This window comes from Epinephelus lanceolatus, chromosome 13 (genome assembly GCF_041903045.1).
Source record: "Epinephelus lanceolatus isolate andai-2023 chromosome 13, ASM4190304v1, whole genome shotgun sequence".
In the NCBI taxonomy this organism is placed as follows: Eukaryota; Metazoa; Chordata; class Actinopteri; order Perciformes; family Serranidae; genus Epinephelus; species Epinephelus lanceolatus.
In genome coordinates, this window is record NC_135746.1 from 4803492 (window position 1) to 4826085 (window position 22594).

General features: G+C 42.0%; 1 protein-coding gene across 4 annotated transcripts in view; it reads right to left on the minus strand.

The window, feature by feature from the left end:
- Positions 1–22594, minus strand: part of plcb1l (phospholipase C beta 1-like) — a 210008-nt gene that overhangs the window by 86034 nt on the left and 101380 nt on the right. For all 4 annotated transcript variants that reach the window (XR_004502838.2, XM_033648795.2, XM_033648797.2 and 1 more), the window contains exons 4-7: positions 17625–17765; positions 15241–15320; positions 7469–7522; positions 1834–1909 (exon numbers count right to left, since the gene is read on the minus strand). Coding sequence is in view for 3 of the 4 variants with exons in the window: in XM_033648795.2 (XP_033504686.2) it covers positions 1834–1909; positions 7469–7522; positions 15241–15320; positions 17625–17765 (351 nt within the window). In the remaining variant the exon portion in view is untranslated. The remainder of the gene's footprint in view (positions 1–1833; positions 1910–7468; positions 7523–15240; positions 15321–17624; positions 17766–22594) is intronic.

Here is a 22594-nt window from a genome sequence, read left to right on the forward strand (position 1 = left end):
CCTCTCATCTGTGATTTTGGTTACTTTCTGCCAGATTGGAGGCTTTGAAATGGAAGTCCGCAAACCAATGGATGACTCAATGGTGGCTTGATCCATGGTTTGTTTTTTGTTTTTTTTGCCTTTTAATGATAGTATAGCTGAAGAATGACAGGAAAGTTGGGAGAGAGAGATAAATGACACTCAGCAAAGAGTCGCAGGTCAGAATCAAACCTGCGTGGCTGCAAAGGCACAGCCTGTATGGGGCACACACTCTACCAGGTGAGCTAGAGGTCACCACGCATCCATTATTTTTATAAAGTCTACAACTTTCAAATCATGTGTACCCTTTTTTGCATTTCAATGGTTCTAGTATACATTAACATATTTTTGGGCTTTTCTTTGCAGTAATCTCATTTTGTGTTTTATACTGCTTGTTTTAGAGCTGTATATTTTTTATTCTGTATTTTTGCTCTATGTTGTCTGTCTGTTACTGTCTGTGCCTGTCTTGGCCAGGACACTCTTGAAAAAGAGTGTTTTAGTCTCAAGAGGTTTTTCTGGTCAAATAAAGGTCAAATAAAAATAAATATATACTTGTAAAGGCAAATAAAAAGTGTGCACACAATGGGCCTCATGCAAGAACATTTTTGTCCTAAATCTCTCTTACTTTTTTGAGGCTTGCATGCAAGTGTCCTAAGATGAATTTAGCTAATCTTAATTGCACAAGATAAATCTGTTATCCTTGACCTGTCCAAGACCTGCCTTTCGTGCTCTGGGACGTCCTAGAGCTGACCCCGACCTCTAGTCTCCTTCTGGAATCAATTACAGGCATATAAATTTCAAATGCAAATCATAACCCAAAGAAGACTGCCGGCAATTTGAGCCTAGACTTAAACAAAAAAGCTGTGGCCACAAGGGCTCCTTATAGAGCTATCAGAGCCAAACAGGTCTGATAAAGACACAGTGTGCGCTCAGCAGCAGGCAGAAGCACTGTGCCAGCAAGAAACAGAGCAGAACCAAATACTGGGAGAAAAGAGGATGAAGAAGGATGAACCGAGGGAGGGGGGGTGCAGGTCAAGCCCCGCCAAAACTCAATGAGTCACTCTAAAGACCTTGGTGTGAGCTACGCTGCGTATGCGCTTTGCCTGTGAGAGTGTGTGTTTGAGGGATTAACAGCACTACCGTTTAGCTGTAATTACTCGCGCGTTGGAACAACAGCAAATCCCAGCAGACCTTCATCCGGCAGCGCGTTCGTACCTCCTGCTCTCTCCTTGTGCTAATTATGTATAGCTTGTTCTGTGTGTGTGTGGATGTTTGTATTTCTTGTGTGTGTGTTTTTATCCTGTTTGTATTCTGACACCAGCTACAATGTGTCTGCTCTACTCTACGTGCATATGTTTCAGGCTGTGTTCAGAACTGCATTAAACAGCATTTTCCCACTTGCAAACATGCAAATTGCTCACTACTGCTGGAATACAGAGATTGTGTGCTGTGTTGGGGGAGTGTTTACACTCCTATGCATGGCAGGGCAGCTTCTCCCTAGTGATATCTGAGTGAGGTTAAGATAAAAACAGCTTTTGTCATCTATTGCTCCCTGTATTTGTGTCATTACAACCAAGGCTAAATCAGTTCTGAGTGGGAAGTCATGCAGACATCCAGAAAATAAGACTTCAAACAAATGAGCAGAGCAGCAATCAGCTGCTGTTTTGGGGGAACAGGGAAAGAGCCGAGGTGAGAGGACAGACTGATGGATGGATGGAGAAGATAAAAGAGCTGGGAGACTCAGATAAGACAGAGGGACAAGAGAGGAGAAGAGATACGAGAAGAAGGGAGCTTTAATATTTTTTAGTGTCTCACTCTGCCAGAAGGGAGGTTACAGTTTTCCAGGGCCGTCTCCACTCGCTTCCTGTCTGATGAGAACAGCCTGAAGATACTGTGGGGACACAAAAACACACCCTTGTGAGTAATCACAGAAAATGCCACACAGACAGGGGAGTCTTCACACTGATCCTCTGTGTCAAACTGATTAATTCACCTCAGCTTTTAATTGATACTTATTAAGGACATCATGTGAGAAAGTTCTGCTGCAGCAGGAGCAAACACTAATAAGCACAGAGAGAAAAAAACAAAAGCAGAGACTACAACCTAATTGAGTGCACTAATTGCAGGGAAATGACAGATTAAGAGACAAAAATGAGACAAAGGAAATGCCAGGATGAAAAATGAAACTGTTATATATGCAGAGCAAGAAAAAAGTCTGAATAGAGACAATGTGGGAAAAAGTAAAACTAATTCAGTGTAATATAACAGCCTTGCAATAAATGCTTTATTCATGAAGGTTATGTTAAGATCCGTTTTGTTGAAACTGTCTCAAAGAGCCGCTGAGTCTAGCATTTTGGATGCTGAAGTTTCTGTTGAGTTATATTGAAACATCTGTACACATACACTGTAAAAAGTCGTGATCACTTAAAGCTGCAGATGGTAATTTTTGCAGATTTTTTTTCTCATATTTGCTGAAACTGTCACTATATCCACACAGTAACACATGAGACAGTTCATCTGTGAGAAAATCATGTTCCTCCCCCTCCTAATAGTGCTCCTAATGGGCTTTCAATGCATTCTCACCACCTCTAAAGCTCAGTCTCAGACTGTCAACATCCCCTCCATGTTGAGATTCAGATGCTTCCATCAGGGTGGAGGTTTTGCCTCCCTAAATGTAGCGCTAAGCGTTACAGATCATCCTTTGCTCCGTCTGCTATCACTTATCTTAACCAGCAGTGACCACTAAAGTCCATGATTTACCCCTGACAGTGTGTGATACTGGGTTCTGTTTGTTTGTTTTGTACTGTCTGTTTTGTTGTACTCATGACTACTGTCTGTATCTCACATCGCCCCTCAGGGACATTAAAGGATAACTTCAGTATTTTTCAACCTGGGCCCTATTTCCCCATGTCTACATGTGCATATGATTCATAGGTACAACTCGTTCTAAAATTGGTTCAGTATTGAGGGAGGCGGATGCAGCCGGCTGCCGCGAAACAAGCTAAAACGGTAACGGGGGCAAATGCGTCCCGTATAAGTTTGCGCATTAAAAGTGCTTTTTTTTTCGCCACTGACCGGTTCAGATCGCCAGTGTTATCTCTGTAAATAGAATACTAAACATTTCCCTTACCCTTCACTTCCTCTGGGCTGTGACGTCATCTCGCGAGAGCTTTACTTGTTGCCGGAAGAAAACAGAGGAGCCATGCTGAGCGCCACTCAGAGTGGCGCCGGTTGTCCCGGAGTACAGCTGAGAGTTTTACTGCATCGATTGAAAACAATGGTTCGTGTTTGTGCTTATCTGAATTGCAAGAACAGGATGTCGCCCAACACCCCGTACAGCTTTCATAGGCTGCCTTTGTCGGACGGCGAGATGCTGATGAAGTTGTGGCTAGTTGTGCTACAAATGGATGCTAACACTCATGTCCAGACACTGCGCCTTGCAGACCATCGGGTCTGCAGTGCTCACTTCTCCCAAGATGACTACTGCCAGCCGAAGAAGACATCCAATCCCGAAACACCTCTTCCTCAAGAAAACAGCTGTCCCACGAGTAGAGAGAGCTACAGACACAGTGGAGGTAATGTTATATAAATAATGTTCCAAATGCTTAGTATTCTATTTACAGAGATAGCACTGGCGATCTGAACCGGTCAGTGGCGAAAAAAAGCACTTTTAATGCGCAAACTTATACGGGACGCATTTGCCCCATTACCGTTTTAGCTCCTTTGCATCCGCCTCCCTCAATACTGAACCAATTTTAAAAAGAGTTGTACCTATGAATCATATGCACACATACACATGGGGAAATATGGCCCAGGTTGAAAAATACTGAAGTTATCCTTTACAGTTTACCTTACCATCCCAACTAATCAAATGTCATTGTTTTGTCATTGGACGTTCCCTTCATTACGTGCTGTGTGTCCATCTTGGTCAATTGTTGATGTTCCCGGGACAGCGTGTCAATTTACGCTTGTTACACTCATTGTCTTTTCAAATTACACTTTTGTTTTCACAGGACATCTGCAGTTTTTGCTCATTAGATACATATTATTTTTTTTGAAATAAAACGTATAACATCGGGAAAACACTGTATTTAGGTTTATGTCCTTGCAACAAAAGCACGTGGTTTAGGATAAAACATTATGGTTTGGCTCAACATTTACACTGGGAGTGAACAAGGGGCTGTCAGGTGAATCTGGGGTTTGATAGATCCATTCCAAATCTGTTTGAAATGATCTGGTCGGCTCCGATGAGTCAGAGAGCAGCTTGGGAGGAGTAAGATTCTTACATTCCAGATAATCCAATTATCGGTACCAGCCAAGGTACTAGACCGGATTTCGCCTACAATTGTTGGGAGGAATGAAGTGGGATAAATCCGCCCAAAACTTCTGCAGTGTGAGCTCGACTTTACTGCATTGCCTATTGCCCCCTCAAAAGTTTTCCGAAACATATTTTAGGGTACTGTGTAGCTGTAAAATGAGAAAGTTTGTGACCTGGCAGCCATGTTGAAAACAGTCCAGCCAAGCAAAGACTGGAGCAACCTTTCTCATTTAACAACTAAACAGTACACGAAAATGTGTTTCTGAAAACAGTTGAGGCGAGAAATAGGCAATGCAGTAACTGAATCTTGATTGCAAGCAGTGATTGACAGCTGCGTTACAGACTCCTTGGCTCTGATTGGTTGTTTTCTTTCATGAACAGCAGTTTCTAGAAGCATAATGAGGAGGTGCAGGAACACACTTTTTCACAGACTATCTGTCTCATGGACTGCTGTGCAGATGTAGTGACAGATTCAGCAAATATGACACAGTTATTTCTATAAAGTTACCAACTGTAGCTTTTAAATTGTGAGTGGTACAACACAGAACTCACTGATGTGAAAACTGCTGTTCACACTGTCTCAGCTCCAGATGGTAACACCATATGTACGTAAAAAGTGATAATGGTTGTACTCCGTTATAAAGACGAAAAAACCTCAGACATGTTTGCAAAGATGAGCACATAAAGTTATACTGTTGTCACTGCTTCTTATTATTATCATTACCATTTTCAGAACCATAATAATGACTATTACCATAATCATTATTGTTATCATATTACACTTTCTTAGACAGTACTCCACACATCCTGTCTCAGCAGGCACAAAACTCGGCTTTTGTCTTGTGTAAATAAATATGGGGCATACAGATGAAATGTCTGCAACTCCACATCACATATCTAACCATTATATGATTGCTGTGCTGTGAAAAACATGCAGCTTTACAGCGTCATGCGATATTGCCTACCACACACTAGAAGACTTTTAAAAGATTTGAGTCTGACACCGTCTCACATCTAAAGACGGAATGAGAGACAAAACGTTTTCTCACTAAAAGAAGTGCTGGTTGGTAGATCTGATACACGCCAAATTCTACACCAACTCTTGTTCACTCCACAGCTGCACCAGTCTCTCCTCCTTCTCTTCTACAGTGCAAGAGAACCGAGACCTGTTCACATTCTTGCGCCTCCCCGGAGTCCCCTCCATGGGTGTTTTTCAGTCAAGGAATTATCCTTACAAGGCTGAATTTCAAGGATGCTACGTCATCAAGTCTCATCTAAGGACTGCTCCAATGTCAAGGATCCTTCAAATTCTACAGAGGACAGAGTACTTCATTCAGAGAAATTTCCAGGATGCATGTGTGTATCCTCAGCAGGTATAAAATACCCACGATTCTTTGCACATGGAGCTCAACAGGATTTAGATAAATATGTCATTCATTTGAATTAATATCTCCCAGAGTTTTTACCAAACAATCATGAAAAAATACTGACAGCAACCTCATAATTTACACTTTCCAATGCGTCCATTGCCAAATAATGAGATTTTTAAAATAATGTGATTTAGATAAAACATAAAAGTTTTCTAATTAATCATTTACAGCAGTGATAGTGTGCTAACTGCCACAAAAGTTTCATTAAGCCTACCTGTTATGTTTTTTTAAGTATAATCCAGAAATATGTTCTCCCTTAAAGTCACCTGACTCTGGTTGCATTTGTTGAAATTGTACAATGACAGTTTAGAGTGCCAAAATTAGTCTGCTGAGGGTTAATGACGCACACCTGGGGACACTTGTTAGCCTGTTCCGATGTGTTTCCACTGAATGATAGGGAGGACTCTTGCCTCACCTCTGCAGGACCCTTCCTTGGAAGGACTCGTCCTACCAAGGAAGGGTCCTTGACTTTGAGAAACACCACGTTTATTATCAACCCTGTTTGCTACTTCCTGTTTGGTGCTGGAGTGAGTGCACCTTTTGGTTGTTCACAATGTCCACGTCATTGAACTGAGCCAAGACAAAAACTTGCGATAACATTGAACATGTTTAATTTTATCAGATCATCAGGAAGAGAAAAAGACTTTAGACAGCTCACACTGAGATTTATAACCACCTTACACCAAATGAACTGCGGTAAAACTCTCACAATTTTATTCCAACACTGGAAGCTTTGTGACACTGTATTCAGATATTGTAATGGGTTTTTGATTTTCTTTTTTTTGGCTTTGGAGATCCATGGTTTATCCAGGAGCTGCCTCATCAGTCATTTTGAGTGCAGAGAGAGAGACAGAGCTCCTGTGTGGTTGGGCTTCTGTGTGTTTTATTCTAGTGTATATAGACAATAAATGAGATTTACTGCAATGAACTCCAGCGTCGTTACAGCCACCACCGGCTGTTTAGGTCTGTTTCCGTTGGCCATAGCCTGTTTTAATTACATGCAGAGGTATTCCTGTTCAGATGCATGAGCATGCACTGTATGCTCAGTGGGAGAGCAGAGTCAAGCTGACATTAGTCAAGCTGACATGTCCTCCCAGCTAGGAGGTTAATTCCCTAAACGGCAAGGAGTGTCTCTCTGCCTCTCTGCATTGACACCCACTGTTTTCCTCTGCGGCTCTGAGGGAGGTTATCGCAGAAGTTCACTGTTGACTGCCTGAAAGCTCAACTTGACTAATGGAGACGGAGACAGTTGGGTTTTCAATGAGCTGATGACAAACTCACAGATAAGTGAAATTCGTTAGAGGATATTCTCACACAGATTTTTGAGCTGAAGTTAGTGACAGATATAAATGAGGCTGGCCCACGGCCGGGCCCATGCTACCCCACACACAGACACACATGTGCGCACAAACCAGTAAGGGTGGGCTCTTTACAGATAGAGGAAAGGACAGTGCCAGAATTAATGGAGCCAAGTTTTATCACAGAGCTGAAGAGTCATGGGAAAAATAAAAGGGAGTATTCTGACGACAGAAGGGAGGGTTAACATATTCTAATAATAAATGCACACATACACACAAAGAATGCGTGTACACTGAGGCGTATACATACTGATAGTAGCGAAAAAAAGGCAGAGGAAGCTACGCATTGATCAAAAGAGCAGAGAAGGTGGCAGGGGAGAGAAGGATGAGTCAGACAGACTTACTTCTTGACGGGGATTCGCCCCTCAGGGTTGAGCTGCAGCTTCAGCCGAGTGTATCTGCAATGGACAAAGCACACACCTTACACAACATGAAAATCAGCGGTTTGTCCGTGTGAGTAATGCTCAAGTTTAATTCCTGTTTACGTGTGCTTGCTTGAATTTACATGTGTGACTGATGCACATGAACAATTGCCATGTCTGTCAATGAGCGAGTATGAAAATTACACTCGTCACTGTGGTGGAACACACACTTGTGTTGCTATGGCAGTGAGCGGCTGACTGCATGTGAAGAGTTCTCTGTGCACTCCATGAATATTTGGCTGCGTTTACATGGCAGGTTTGAATCGTGGTTAATCCCTGGAAGTCTTGTATTGGCAGCACAGAGCCATGCAGCAGCAGCAGCGGCAGCAGCATGGGCAGCGCAGGCTGAGCTATAAATAGCTTAGCTGCAACAGGAGCCATCATTACAGGCTGGGCTTTAAGTGGCTGCTGGCTAATAATTAATATCCATTACAGTGTCCACTTCACAGGGCAGGCTGGGTGCCCCAGGCAAAATCACAGATGACTGTAATGGTTAACAGGGGCCAAACTGGGTGTGTGTGGTATGTCTGAGGTGCTTTTCTCTGAAAAAGAGGGAGATGTGAAAAATGTTGGAAAGAGCGAGCTGCTTGTCACTAAAGCTAGCGGCAACCCAATTGCTAGAATAAACATTGGCATTGTATGTTCCTGCAAACAACGGACATTTTACATTTGTAATCTCTTATATCTGTATCCTCTTGTGCAATTCAACTCACAAAACCATCTGCCTGCTTGACTACCATGGGTTTTAGAGCCTTCAGCTGTTCTATCCCCCACTTGATGCGTTTTTTTTTTTTTTGTTTTTTTTTACAAAAACCGGACCTTTTTTTTTTTCATACCGACCCAACCCTAACACACGGTGACCTGCACTGATGATGATTTTAAATCTAATATTTATAATTAAGATTTCTGTCTTGTCATTTTATCAACTTCTGCCGATCTATGGATACATTGCTGCTTGTTTTTTAACTGTGTCTTGGAAGATGTCCTTGAGTACACTTAAAGGTGCCTATAAATAAAATGCATTATTATTATTATCATTTATACATTATTATGTAGCTACCTGATATATAAAAACTGTATGGTTTTTTTTTTTTTTTTTTTTTTTAATCTTTCAACAACACTGTGGTTACAAAAAAACAAACAAAAACCCCCACGCATGGTTATAGTTCGGAAAACATCATGTCAGGGCAGGCATGTCCGAAGTCTGGCCCAGGGGCCAATCGTGGCCCTCAGACTGATTTTAAACGGCCTATGGCTTGTTGTTCAAAACATATGATATGTGGCCCACCAAACAATATTGGTTAGTAAAGCAAGTTCACTTCGCATTTTTTCCATTCACCTCGTGATGCAGGACTATCATACAGTTTGTATATGCACTAGTAAGTACAAACTATGCAAGTGGAACTGATGTGTTTTCATAAACCAGCAAACAAACAGTTTATTAACAGCAGGTATTTCTAGCTTTGTAGCTGACATGGCCACAGAGAAGAAGCCCAAAGTTGAAAGAGAGGGCCACCACTTTGAGGAACAGTGAAACATGGATGCTTTTCTACTGAAAGATGACAAAATTGTGTTTGTCTCATTTGTATGGGATTTTTTGAAAATAATGCAGAGGATGCAAGAAGCGGCTGGCCCTCCAGGTATTTTCACATTATCTAATCTGTCCCTCATTCAAAAAAAAGTTTGAACACCCCTGTGTTAGGGCTTAAAATACCCTATTTTGGTGGCACAATCCCAACTGGAAAGCAGCTGCTTTCTGAGACATCATCCATGATGGAAATACGGCTAAGGGTTGCTAAGAGACATCCACATTTGGTGCCTAAAAATCAGCTTGAAACAGAGTGACGACTTTGTTAAAAATAACTGGTTTTCATGGCACGATCCCAACTAGAAACCCAGTTATTTCTCAGTACAAAGCAACCACTTGGTCTGGTGAAAACACAGCAATGGGTCACAAAAACAGGCACAACTGTCATGCTCTCCTCCATCACGTTTACCTCCAGCCATCGTATCCAGAGTCCAGGATGAGCTTAACAAACGCTCATTCCTCTACTCATCCAGATCATCGGCACTTTGCCGTCATCTTGTCATTTCATCCTCACCACCTCTACCACCACCAGCGTCTAGACTTAACCTATTCATCTATGGATTCATCATCACTGTATGTGCACATGTTAATAAATATTCTTTTAACTATAAAAACAAGTCTGTCCTGATTGAACTGGTTTTATTTTATGTTGCCTAGGTGTCACATCATCCACCATCCCCTCCTCCTCCTGATGACAAAGTCAGCTCACACACTACACCACTTTAGAAACGCTGATATGATACTTATGAAACACACAAATGTAAAGTATCCATGGTTTGCAGAAATGGTGAATGGGCTGCCACAACCGGTTTTGAATAATATCTAGAAAAGGAAATGAATGAAAGGCTCAGGAGTCAGGAAAGACGGAGGTAAGAGCTAGATGTTTGTTGATGCTCTCATCTGCCTTACAGCTGCCTGTATTATTCATAAAACAGCGAAGCAGATTACTTGCATCTGTCTCCTTTTCTGTTTGACTCACCATTTTCTCTGTCTCTGTCTGTCTCTACTATCTTCACTTATAATTCACTTATAATTCACCTGCAGTAATACAAGTACTTATTTCTGCACATCCACTTACTTTTTTTTATCATTCATCATTCCATCTCCAAAGTGAGTACATTCTTCTCTCAGAGACACCGATGCACGCTTTTATAACTAGAAGGCTTTTGTAACACACTCTCCGTTCTGGTGTACCAAGGGATACAATAAATCAGCTGAAATTCATTTAAAATTCTGCTGCATGAGTGCCGACTGGACCAGAAGGAGAGCATATATTACGTCTATTTTAAAATCTTAATGTTGGTGACCCATTAGTTTTCGTATTGATTTTAAAATTCTTTTATTAGTTTATGAGACACTTAACGGCCGTGCACCAGACTAAGTCTCAGAAATGCTTTTGGTTTATGAACATAGATTCTGATTCTGCAGTTCCTCTCTTTTGGCTGTTCCACAGAGCAGAACATTAACAATTGACAATGCTGCTTTCAGCCATTATGCTCCCAGCCGCTGGAACAGACATCCATGGGATCTGAGAGGAGCTGAAATAAAACTAAGAGATAATTTTTGTTTATTTTTACTGAATATTTGAAGGCCAGTTGTTGATGCTTACATGAAATTAAAACAATTTGTTGCAATTGCATGTTTTTTTTTAACAGTTAATAAAATATTTTTCAGTATTTTGTCATATAATCAAGAATATCGTTATCGCTTATCTCACCCCTTCCATGCTCCATGGATTTAACCCCAATTTCTTACCCCTTTGGCTTCGATGTGGTCTAGCTGAAGGCACTTTCCTTCACTCCACCTGGCAGTGCAGTAAACTACAAGGCTTTGGGCAGGGAATCTCAAAGTCAAAGTTCAAAGTCAGCTTTATTGTCAATTTCTCCACATGTACCAGACATACAGAGGAATTGAGAAGACGTTTCTCTCTATCCCACGGTGACAGGATAAAATGCACAAGCACAACGGTTAAAGACAAGACATTTCCTAACACTAAAGTAACAATAAAGTGCTGTGATGTGAGTCTGTGATGCTTTATCAACAATCCACTGAGTCACTTTCCCAGTGGATCCGGAGGTATGCCTTTAGGGCCACCTCTTCAATTCTAATATCAGACATAGCTATTCCATCCAGCTTACAGAAATCCTATTGGCTATTGCCAAAAAAAGTAATGCAATGAGGTGGGTTGTGGCTCTCAGAGGTGAACAGTTGCTACCTCTACAGAAAATAATTTACTCACTAAAGAATAAGATACTCTTTCTACAAAATATGGAAACCTTTTATTAACTATAAAGAGAATTTCCCATCCCATACGATTGAATGACTGTCTGCATGCTGTATGTATGCTGATGATACAACACTGTATTTACCAGCAGCATCTACTGAGGAATTGTCTAGTGCTTTGGACAGGGAATTACAATCAGTTGCAATGTGGGCATTGAGTAATACGTTAGTTCTTAATTTATCAAAAACAGAAAGTATAATATTTGGATCATCTTTAAGACCTAGGCGTCTAGTTTCCCGGCGCGGCGCAGGGTGGTGAACCCCGCACAGAGCTAGTTTCAAGCAGCGCAACCCGAGGCGCGCTCAGTTTGGTAGTTTGGCAGACCGCGGTGCGCTGAGATGGGTGTGGCGGCGCAGCAGGGGGAGGTGTTGACAGATCCAGCTTGGCGCAGTGACAGTTTCCTGCCAAAAGGCTTCACCGAAGGTGCGCTAAAAGCTCGCCAGCTGAAACCAGGTCTACTGTCAGCGCAGGGGGAGAGCAGCCGGTGTAGTGGAAGTGTGGCTGACCGGCAGACAGTGCGCACATGTCAACAAAACCTCACAGGCAGGTTTCCAGAATGTCAGGTACATTAACAATGCAATAAATACCCAAAAAAAACACTATTCAATGCAACTATCTGCAATCAGCACATAAATGTATCTCTATATCAACTGTCAGATCAAAGGGGATTGGCACCGTTTGGCACGTGTAATGGAAACCCAACCTGATTTGATTAACACAGCTGCAAACTAAGTAACTGAGAGTTCACATCCCTCTCAGCCAACCACAAACAGCCACAGCATCACTGGGTTCTCAGTGTATCCGGGCAACACTGATTTACAATTGTGGTGACCTCCTCCCAGGCTACCTTTGGATCATCAGCCTGTGGAGGTCTGCTCGCAGTTCCGTATATTCGGAAACTGCGAGCTTGGACCTCCCGGACCAAAACATCAGTTTCCTCCTGGGAGAAGTTTGGCCGTCTGACGCTGCTGCTCTCTTCTGCCATGGCGAATTGTGTAAGCTCTCATTACGACTTCGCACAGTGCATTTAAGGGCAAGGAGAGGGGCTCATTTGATTGGTGTGATATGTGTAAAACCCACTCAACGTATTCTCCCCTTCCTCTTTATGACTTGCACAGGTAGGAGGGACGGAGGTGGGAAAGAGGAGTGTGCCAAACTTGCAAAATCCGCCTGGCCACAACCAGTTGGCGAAGCGCAGGTGCGCTGCGCCTCCACCTCGTCCTGTCTGCGAAACTAGAGGCCTTAAACCTGCCTGTGGAACAGGTGGAAGAAACCAAACTCCTCAGGGTCAAATTAGACAGCAGATTGAAGTGGTCAAAATAGAAAGAAAAAACTGTTGCAGTTATGGGAAGAGGACTCTCTCACGTTGTTCAATCATTAGTTCTTACTCAGCTGCATTACTGTCCAGCAGTGTGATCGTGTGCATCAAATAAAGACCTAGAAAAACTGCAGATAGTCCAGAATAGAGCTGCATGACTTACCCTGAACTGTAATAGAGTCAATAGAGCTGACATCATCAGAATCCATTCAACCTTAGGTCGGCCATTGGTGAAGGACAAGATGGATATTTCTCTGCTCTGTTTTATGAGAATTATCTTATTGTCTAAAACCCAAAATATCCTTTGCCATTATTTTTTTATTGCAGCAACAACTATAAAATGAATACTAGGCATGCGGCAAGAAGCTGTTTTTCACTTCCTGTTTCAAAAACAAATGCAACGTGCTGTAATATTAAGAGGAATGAAATTATGGCATGGTTTGCCACCAGACTTCACACGTGGAACAAGTTCAGCTGTTTTTAAAAAGAGGTTAAAGAGATACCTGATGGCACAGAACACCAGCCCATCGCAAATAAGGTTTGTTATATAATACCTGACTGTATGACCCTTAATGTGAAACTTTCCCAGTCTTTTCTACTATCAGTCACTGTATATGCTGTTTTAAGTAGAACTACAATAATCTTTGAGCTGTAAAATGATCATTATTTCTATTATTTTTTTTTACCTGACAATTTCTGACCATATTGTGGTTAATATATTGGTTTCTTTTTTTTTTTATTTTGTAGTTTTCCTGTTTTTCGTCGTATTTTCTTTCCTTATGCCTTGGATTTTAAATTATGTATTTGTCTATAACGTAATGTTTGATTGTGTGGACCCCAGGAAGAGTAGTTGCTACCTTGGTAGTGACTAATGGGGATGCCAATTTACTTTAATGTCTGTAATGCAAAATTGGTGTTTGTGTGTTGTCAATTTGTGATTGTGTGCTTTGCATATTTTGAAAAACTAAAATTAAAAAAAACAAACAAACAAAAAAAAAAGAGAATATTGTTTTTGCAAAAACACCCGGGAACATCATTAGGGCCATTTCGCCCACTCCTGGTAGCAAGCAGCTACTTAAAGACATGCTGAGTTCTGCTTTGTTTCCTGCTGATGGGAACATTGCCTACATACGATACCCCCCTCCCAAAAAATGTATCACAGCATTAAGAGATGCTGCAGAAGAATATCAACGGGGATAAAGTCTTCACATGCTGTCGTAGTATTAAGACAAAGAATCGCCTTGTTTGTAAGCAAGCAGTGCACAACAACTGCTGCTGCGAGCAACCAGCGTGACTGCGAAACCTGCTCTATCCAATTGTGTTCAACTCTCTGTGTAGTATGTGGTCGATGGCCACTTTTATTGTCTCATAAGTCAATTAGACTCCTCAGGGGTGCAAGTTAATGGCTTCTGTTTACTGATAAACATCACACAGCTGGGAGTTGTCACCAAGCAGAGCCTGGCATATTCTCTCCATACAGTGCGGCAGATTCATATTTAGGTTCACTCGCTGCACACGTAAATCAGCTGCGACCCATAGATCAGTCTATGTGTGTGTGTTCTGATAAGATCAATATGACCCCGGTGCTGTTAGACACAGTTATTACACAGGATCAGAGGTGGTGCGAGGGCGATTGATGGTGACTGTCTTGCTGGACAAAGAGCCATTGATGATGGCTCGGGGTGATTTATGTAATAGGCTGGAGCCAACAAAATGGTGACTCCTCTTTAACATTTTGACACCACCTCAATTTCAAGTCAGCAACTCGACCTGTTGAAGGATCTCCTGACGTGGGGTTGTCATTATGTCATCAATGCAGCAAGAATATAGGCTGCAGCACCGCACTCACAAGCTGTCACATACGCACTCCTGCACTGAGGAGCAAGTAAGCCGCTCGGGTTCATGAACTGATACATATTTCCAGCTGTTTTATTCCTCCTCCTTCCTTCCTTCCTGTTTGTTTTTTCTCTCCTTACTCCCCCCTTCAGTGTGAGGTGCAATGACCTTCATAAACTCAAACCCTCAGGCTGCCTTGTGGAGCTGTGGAAAGCAACCCCCCTATTTGTGTGTGTGTGTGTGTGTGTGTGTGTGTGTGTGTGTGAGTACAGTGCAGCACATATGTACCTCGGTGTTTGCACAAAGGTGTCTGTGTGTGTGCTGCAGGGTTTATGATGTTTTTACTGCACATTCTGCACGGTTACGTGAGTGTTACAAATATGTCTTTGCATGCATTTGTCAGTAAACACTTTACGGTGTCGGAGAGTTGTGCACTTGTCCGCAATTACAGTCAGTCACATGTCTCTTTTACACAAGATGCCTGATTTGCTTTTTGGTGCTGTTTTTGTTTATGTACAACACAGTACATACCTGATGTGACGCTCGTGATGACAGAGGTTTGTTTGTTCCTAGCAGGCCTGATTTTCATATTTATCTTGGGGATTTACATTTTTTGTGTGACTGCTTGTGCGTGTGTGTGTGTGTGTGTATGTGTGTAGATGACATACGCTTTCTCAAGGCAGTCCTCTCTGGACATGTTCTGCACCAAGAGGTTAGAGGCCAGGTTGAACAGCTCTTCCGCCCATTCCTGCAGAGCAAACAGAACAAACGAGCAAACAAACAAAAGAAAAAAAAAAAAGCAGAGACACACACATACAGCATCAGTTGCAAACAACACTGCTGAGTGGAGCTGCACAATAATTGCAAAAATTATAAGAACAATTATTTCAATCAAAACTGAGATCATGATTTTACATTTTATTTTATTTTTGTTGCACTTTCACATTGAACAGAGCACATGCTTCAGATTGTAGGGATGCACGATATTGGATTTTTTGCCAACATCAGATATGCTGATATATAACAACCTCTTTGACTGATAACCAATACCAATATTGATATATCTACTTTTTCCCCACCTAATTTTAGTGATCATAGAGTCTCTTCTGTAGTTGAATAAACATACTGTACAGGCATACTCTTATCATGATGGCCCACCAGCAGACAGAGACATGAAATACAATACTTTTCAATGTATGTAATATTCATTAATTGTGGAAAGAAAGAAAAAGCATGTTGGCTGATTCTGATGTTTCATTTTAAAGCCATATCATCGTGATTCCCTAACAGGTTGTGCTCTTTTCCTGTTCATGAACAAATCTTTGCATTCAGATAAGACTTTTGCCCAAGATATAAGATAACTAAAAATAAATGTGATGCGGCTAAATGAAAACAGTGCTTATTGGACACAAATATTTGGCTGAATGGAATGTGATTGCATTGGTAATATTAGTCTGTCGTTGAGAGCTGGATGGAAACAGTGCTGTAACAGCGTCGCTGTTAGGCCGGGTTCAGACAGAAGATTCGCAACAAGACAAAACCTTTTAAGAACGTTGCAGAGAAAAGTTGCAGTGGTGTGAACTAGGCAGTCTGGCCGTCTGATGGTGTCACCTCTTCTGCGCCGAATCCTCTGTTTCCATCCTCATGGTGTGCTGTTGTCTAACAGTGGGTCGCTGCTCATGCTCCCTGTATGTGCTTATGAACCCCCCACACATACACACATTCTTACTTATTGATTAATTGTCGCTGGTTATTTATAGTTTGGCGTATTTCAGATGAATACAGTCCATCTGATGCTCTATTTGTTTCTGTTTTTCACTGTATCATCACTACTACAAACGCAGCTGTAGCCAGTATCTCACTATCTCTATCCTCATTCCTATTTTAAGAAGCTACAAATTATATTCAGCCACAAAATAAACCTGAAAAGCTGAAAATCAGAACAGAAGTACAGTTGTTGCATAGAGATGATACACTGTCTAATCTAGTTGCATTGGTGTGAGCCGACACGTTTTAGAAAGTTGCAGAACGGCGCATTAGTTGCAAGTTTCAACTTGTCTTGTTGTGAATCTTTGGTCTGAACTGGGCTTTATGGATGTCTGAGTTGATACTGGAAACAGACGGTGAGGTAAAGCTAGCAAGGATACTCTTCTCCATCTTCATCCATTCATCGTACTGCAGTTTGTGGTGTTTCTCATGCGCTCTTTGCATATAATTATTCCTCTCCTTAAACTAAAATACCTCCAAACAACAGATAATGATGGTTGATGAATGGATGTTGCATGACAGCTTGTCAAAAGTGGAAGCTGCCTGTTAGTTTAAGAAGCACTTGAATTGAAATGCGGCTGGGTTTTCTATGAGCGGAGCACACATTTTAAACGTCAGTATCGCAGGCGATCATGTTCATTTAATTGTGGGAGGCCAAACTGTGATATACATTACTGTATTCGATAAATTGTGAAACCCACTGCTGAGGGTTGAAATGTGGTGGTGTGACTACAGCCATGTGTTAGGAATAAATGCAGACATTAGTTTGCACGTGTTGATATGCTGATAATATCTATTTGAATTAAGAAAACACACTGCCGCTAGTTTGGTTAACCTTGGTGTGAAATTTCAACCCTGAAGCTACACACCATGAAGTTAGCCCAACAGAGAAATGGTGCCTTCAAACTGAACAGATAATACACAGGAACTTCTTTTAATCCCATCTATTTATCACCACTTAAAAAAATAAGCACGTTGAGATGGAAATCACATCATAGTCACGCCGTCTTTTATAATTTTTAATTAACCTTTGTGCCATAAGAACAAACAGTTATTTCAAGCTTTCATTTTTGCAATATTAACAAGTATTTTTTTTAGTGGTTTTGTTTTTCCTGTTTTATCTCTATCATCATTCACCTGCATGCCTAAGGTTATCACTTTTTTCATTTGAAAACTTTTCTACAGCCTGGAAAAACTTTCATAAACACTGAGCTCACAGACATGAATGAAACCCCTTATCAATGTATTTGTGTTGTTTTTGTTCGTGTGCAGAATATTTATTTACCTTGGCCGTCTCCTCCTGGAAGGCCATGAAGTTCAGGTAGGTGATGTTGACCATGTCTGGGCCGCTCACCACCGTCAGCATCCTGTTCTCCATCTTCCCCGCCAGTGTGCTGACATCCAGTAGCTCACGCAGCTTGGCTTCCTGAACAATGACACACAAACAAGAAAAAAAGGGCGTCATTACAGAGATCAAACCATTAGTTTTCATTATCTATTATTTTCCACACTTTGTTTCCCTTTTTTCTTTGTCAATAGCAGTCCTTGTTTCAAACATACCTCACCTAATGTTGCATGCCATGCCATTAACACCAGTTAACTGTTGTACTGTACTGTACTGTCATGTCATAATATATGTAAGTTTTAACGCTCTCCATTTGTCCTGTGGCACTTACCCGCCCCTCCATAAAACATTTAAGTAGCAGAGGATTTTAATTTTGACCTAACTGAAGACATTTACTGCATAAAGTCATGTTGAAAAGACTCAAATCAGTGCATAAGAATTCATCAGAAAGCAGGAAATTAAATGTCTGATGCTGAAATTTTCTTGTGGAGGACCCCAAAAATCTCCTGTGTGTCACCCTTGAAATTTGAAATTAAACTAGGAAAGTCAACAGTTAACCATTAATGGGTTAACAGCCATTTTTGACCAATTATGCATGTCAATCTGTGGGTTAATTTTGCTACTCTTCAGTTTACTGTACTGCACACCACCTGGGGCTTTTGGGTGCTAGCTGGCATTGCCACTCATCTGGCGATTACCACTATCAATACCAACCCCATCCCATGCAAAACCCCTGTTCGCACTGTTTACTTTGTTGTTGCTATTAGCTCCGTTAGCACCGTTAGCAGTGTCAGCATGGCGAGTGGTGCTAACATACTTAACAATGCTAAAGGGGTTTTGCAGCTCAAAATAAAGCCAGTTACTCACCGCCACCATGGGTCAGGACAGCATTAACAGCAGTAACTGCCGAAAGAGATGCGCAGCTAGCAAGCTACGTGGTGGCGTGTAGTGCTGAGCGGCAAAGCTAGCTAACTAGTTGAGACTGGAGGGTGGACAGTGGGCAACATGTTTCCATGTGTTAACGCAGCTAGCCTGCTGTTTGTCAGCAAGGCCAACAGCAAATATAATAAAATGCAAGACATTTATGACACAAAACATTAAAATTTCACTATCTCTAAATGAATAGCTCTTTGAAATGCTAAAACTAACTGAGTCAATAGCGCCTGACTAAAAGGAAAGCACCTCTTGAATTTCACATCATCTCTAGTTTCTTATTGAACATTAATCAGTTTACAGTAAATGGGTGTTGGGCTAATGAAAGCAAAATAAACTGAAACTGACACCCCTAAACACAACGTACACGCTTCGCATCAAATGTACTTTGTCTTTTTTGTAACGTTGTATTGCACCAACCAAATAAATAAATAAATAAGAGCCAGCCAATTAAAGTCATCAGTAGGGGTTTCCTTTTCATATTAAATCAGTCCCAACAATGTAGCCAGCTTCTAACCACAGCTGCATACACACTGTAAACCACCCCACCCTTACAAGAGTGGACTACAGTTCAGCCAAACCTGCATCCAAAACCCAGCAGCACAACAAAACTTCCATTAGAGGAATGACAAATGACATCAAACAGGCCAGGGAAAAAAAAGACTAGGCATGCTGTTTTTCAAGGAAGTGAGAGACAGTACTGCGTTGGGTCATGGTTTTGTGGTTTGATGTTGCTTTACAACAAAAAAATTGCCCTCTGAGTTCACTGAACTGAAACAAGACCTGCCAGTATTTGGGAGTTCGCACAATGTCGGCCTGCTGATTTATGTGATTAATGAGAGGTCAGCTGTCAGTGTGAGGAGCGAGGTGAGAGGCTGCAGCCTCAGTAGATCCCATTGTGACTTGCAAGTTTCATATTACAGGCTATGAAAGCAGCAAACAAGGTGGGTTAAGCAGCACTATGATGGGAGACATTTCAAGTATAAACTAATTAAAGCGCCTGGAGGCACTGAGCTGATATTAAAAGAATGACACTGGTGAACTTACTGGTGCAATATGTTGACTTTTACAGTTTCAAAGCAAAGAAGAGAACCAAATATCTGCAGGGCATTTATGGTGTTATTTATTATCAATGACCCTGTGAAAACTGTCCAAATCCCGAGAGCTTAAAGCTGAGGTAGGTAGAAATCTGGAAAAGGCAAAAATACAGCAGTATCTGAAAAACACACTCTCCTCCTGCAGCTTCCCCCTCTCCTTCCTAGGCACCTCCCACGAGACGACCATGGGCACATGCACACGCTTCATGCAGTAACAGTGTTTCCTATACATTGATTTATTTAATCTCATTTCTTAGTACAGTTCCCTGCAGCACAATCACTCAGCCCCTCCTTACCATGCTCTCTGTCTATTTATCAGACCACAAATGAGAAAAGAATTAGCGAGCTAATGTTAGCCACCCCACATTCCCTCCGCCTCGCTCCCTGCTACTGTGGACTGCTTCCCTGGGAGGAGAGCGGGCAGCAGCTTTGGAGACAGACCTTTAGTCAGCAGTTGTAGCGGCCTGAATCCAGCCAGCGCAAACCTCCCAGCACCAGTTGTTACAGTGTACTGTTGGCCCACAATGGCGCCAGTCTAACCTGTTTGATGATAGCAACAAAAGTTTGCTGATCCGGTGGGGAATCATGGATGTTTGGTCTCCTGAAGCTGGGGTTTGCACTGGCTGGATTTGAGTTGCTGCAGCCGCTAACTGGTGGTCCATTTCCAGGGCTGCTGCCTGCTCTTGTCCCAGCGACGTGGTCTGTAGCAGCAGGGAGTGATTTCCTCTTCATCTCTAAATCGCTTTGCTGATAATGACACGTTTTATTTTCAGTCCTTCTTTTTGAGGGTCGCTTTGCAGTTGTTGCCAAAGCTAGGACACAACTTTCTCTGCAGGGTTCTTCGCTATTGAATCAGGCTGTAACTGAAGGGACGTGCACGCACATCTGCGTTTGTGGAACAGCCAACAAGAGCGCCTTCTTTCTGAAATGACATGTGATTGGCCGATGTCTCTCGTCATGAGCCAAGAGGAGGCACAGAAGTTTTCTCTCAGACCACTCGAGTTACAATATGCTCAAGGTTTATCTGGGGAGTTTTGCCCAGTGATGCCAAAATAAAACTGCCTTTCCCAGCTTTAATGGTTTTCAAACCTTCCTTTCCAGCTTGTTTTCAGTTTGGAACACATCCTCCCGTCTCATCACATTTTCATCTTAACTGTGAAAGACGGTAGCATGAGGAGCAGCCAATGCACAGCAGCACCTCGTGACCAGGCATAATCAGTGGATTCACTTAGCTGAGGGGATCCAGTGTGAGGATTCTGTTTTTGCTCAGGTAGGTTTTTAATAAACGTTTCCACAAATACTGATAATTCATTCATGAGAAGAAATTATCTCCACCGTCAGCGACGCCATTCCTGGAATAATTCCCTGCACCCTTCATTATCTTACGAATTCAGCAGGTTAAATGAGTCTGTTGTAAAATGTCTGTTGTAACAAAACATCAGGTGTTGGCAACAGTTCAGTTGGCACAGAGAAAAACTCTGAAGAATTTGTATTCAGGGGAGGCGATTTTCAGAGGCTGTCTGAAAAACGAAACCAAACTAATTTTAGCAAATAAGATAAGATAAGATCGACTTTATTGGCCCAAAGGAAATTTGTCTTGGACACACACAGTATCTGCCGGTTAAGAAAATACAAAATGTCAAAGTACATAAATCCAGTCCAGGCACAGGCTGCCAACAACCAACAAACTGCACACAGCCCATCACACAACACACCTTTAGTCATCATAACAGTGTACATGATATGTGCAGCAAGTGTAAAGCAACCTCATCCACAAAGAATAAAAACACAAATATATATTTAAGCAGCTCATTTTTGGTGCGAATCACATAAAAAACAAACACAAACAAACTACAATGCCTGCGAGGTGCAAGAGAGGAATAACAATGATCTTTTTTCATTCCTTCCCAGCCTAGTACGCACGCAGCATACAAAATGGTCGCTCCCGCTTAATTAACACAACAAAAAAGCCCTGTAAAGGATTTTGCAGTGAAAGCAAATGAGCTCCCACTAATTTAACCAATCAAACAAAGAGCATTGTGTCCTGTGTCACACTGATAAATGTCCTCTACACGTCCCTCACGCCCCCCAATCAAATTGTGCAGCTTAGTGGCGCCCATTATTATCATGCTGAACTTTTCTGAGGCGATACATTTTCCCTATTGAGGAATCTCTCCCCACTGACAGCCTGTCTGTCTGTTTGCTTCTCCTTGAGGCATTCAGTCCTGTGTAGCTGCATGGAGGGAGACTTTCTTTAAATTACACATAACTAACTCTACCGACTGCACAATGCAACTAAAATGAAAGATTTCCAGTGTTTTATGATTGATACGCTTGACCGCCAATCAATTGAACACAAAGTGCTGATTTGAACGGGAATCCATCACTGTCCACTTACGTAATCTGAATGCCACCAGCCCCATCAATCAAAGCATAAAAAGCCACTTTCAATTTGCTAAAACACACTAGAACCCTTTGAGAGATGCTTTGGCAGACGGCCGAAGATGAAAGGCTTCTGAGAACAGACGAGACGACAGTAAGATGCATATTTCATTTATTACAGCAGCTCGGACGTCAATGCAATTTGATACTGTTCTGACGCTAGTTGTAGCCATTAGCTGAACAAACATACAGCTCATCTCCTTGTACACAGTCAGCGTGGGGCTGATCTGGGAGGGAGCCGCAGGCACTCAGAGCAACATCAACTGGAGACACATCGGCAGTTACACTGGGGAAGGACAGAAACGAGCTGATGTCAGGGAGGCGGGCCCTGCTGGACAGGAGGAGGAGGAGGAGGAGGAGAAATGAAGAGAGAGAAAAATAAAGCCATGAAAAGAGAGGGACAGAAGAGGACAGCAGTGGGCTCAGACATGCGAAAAG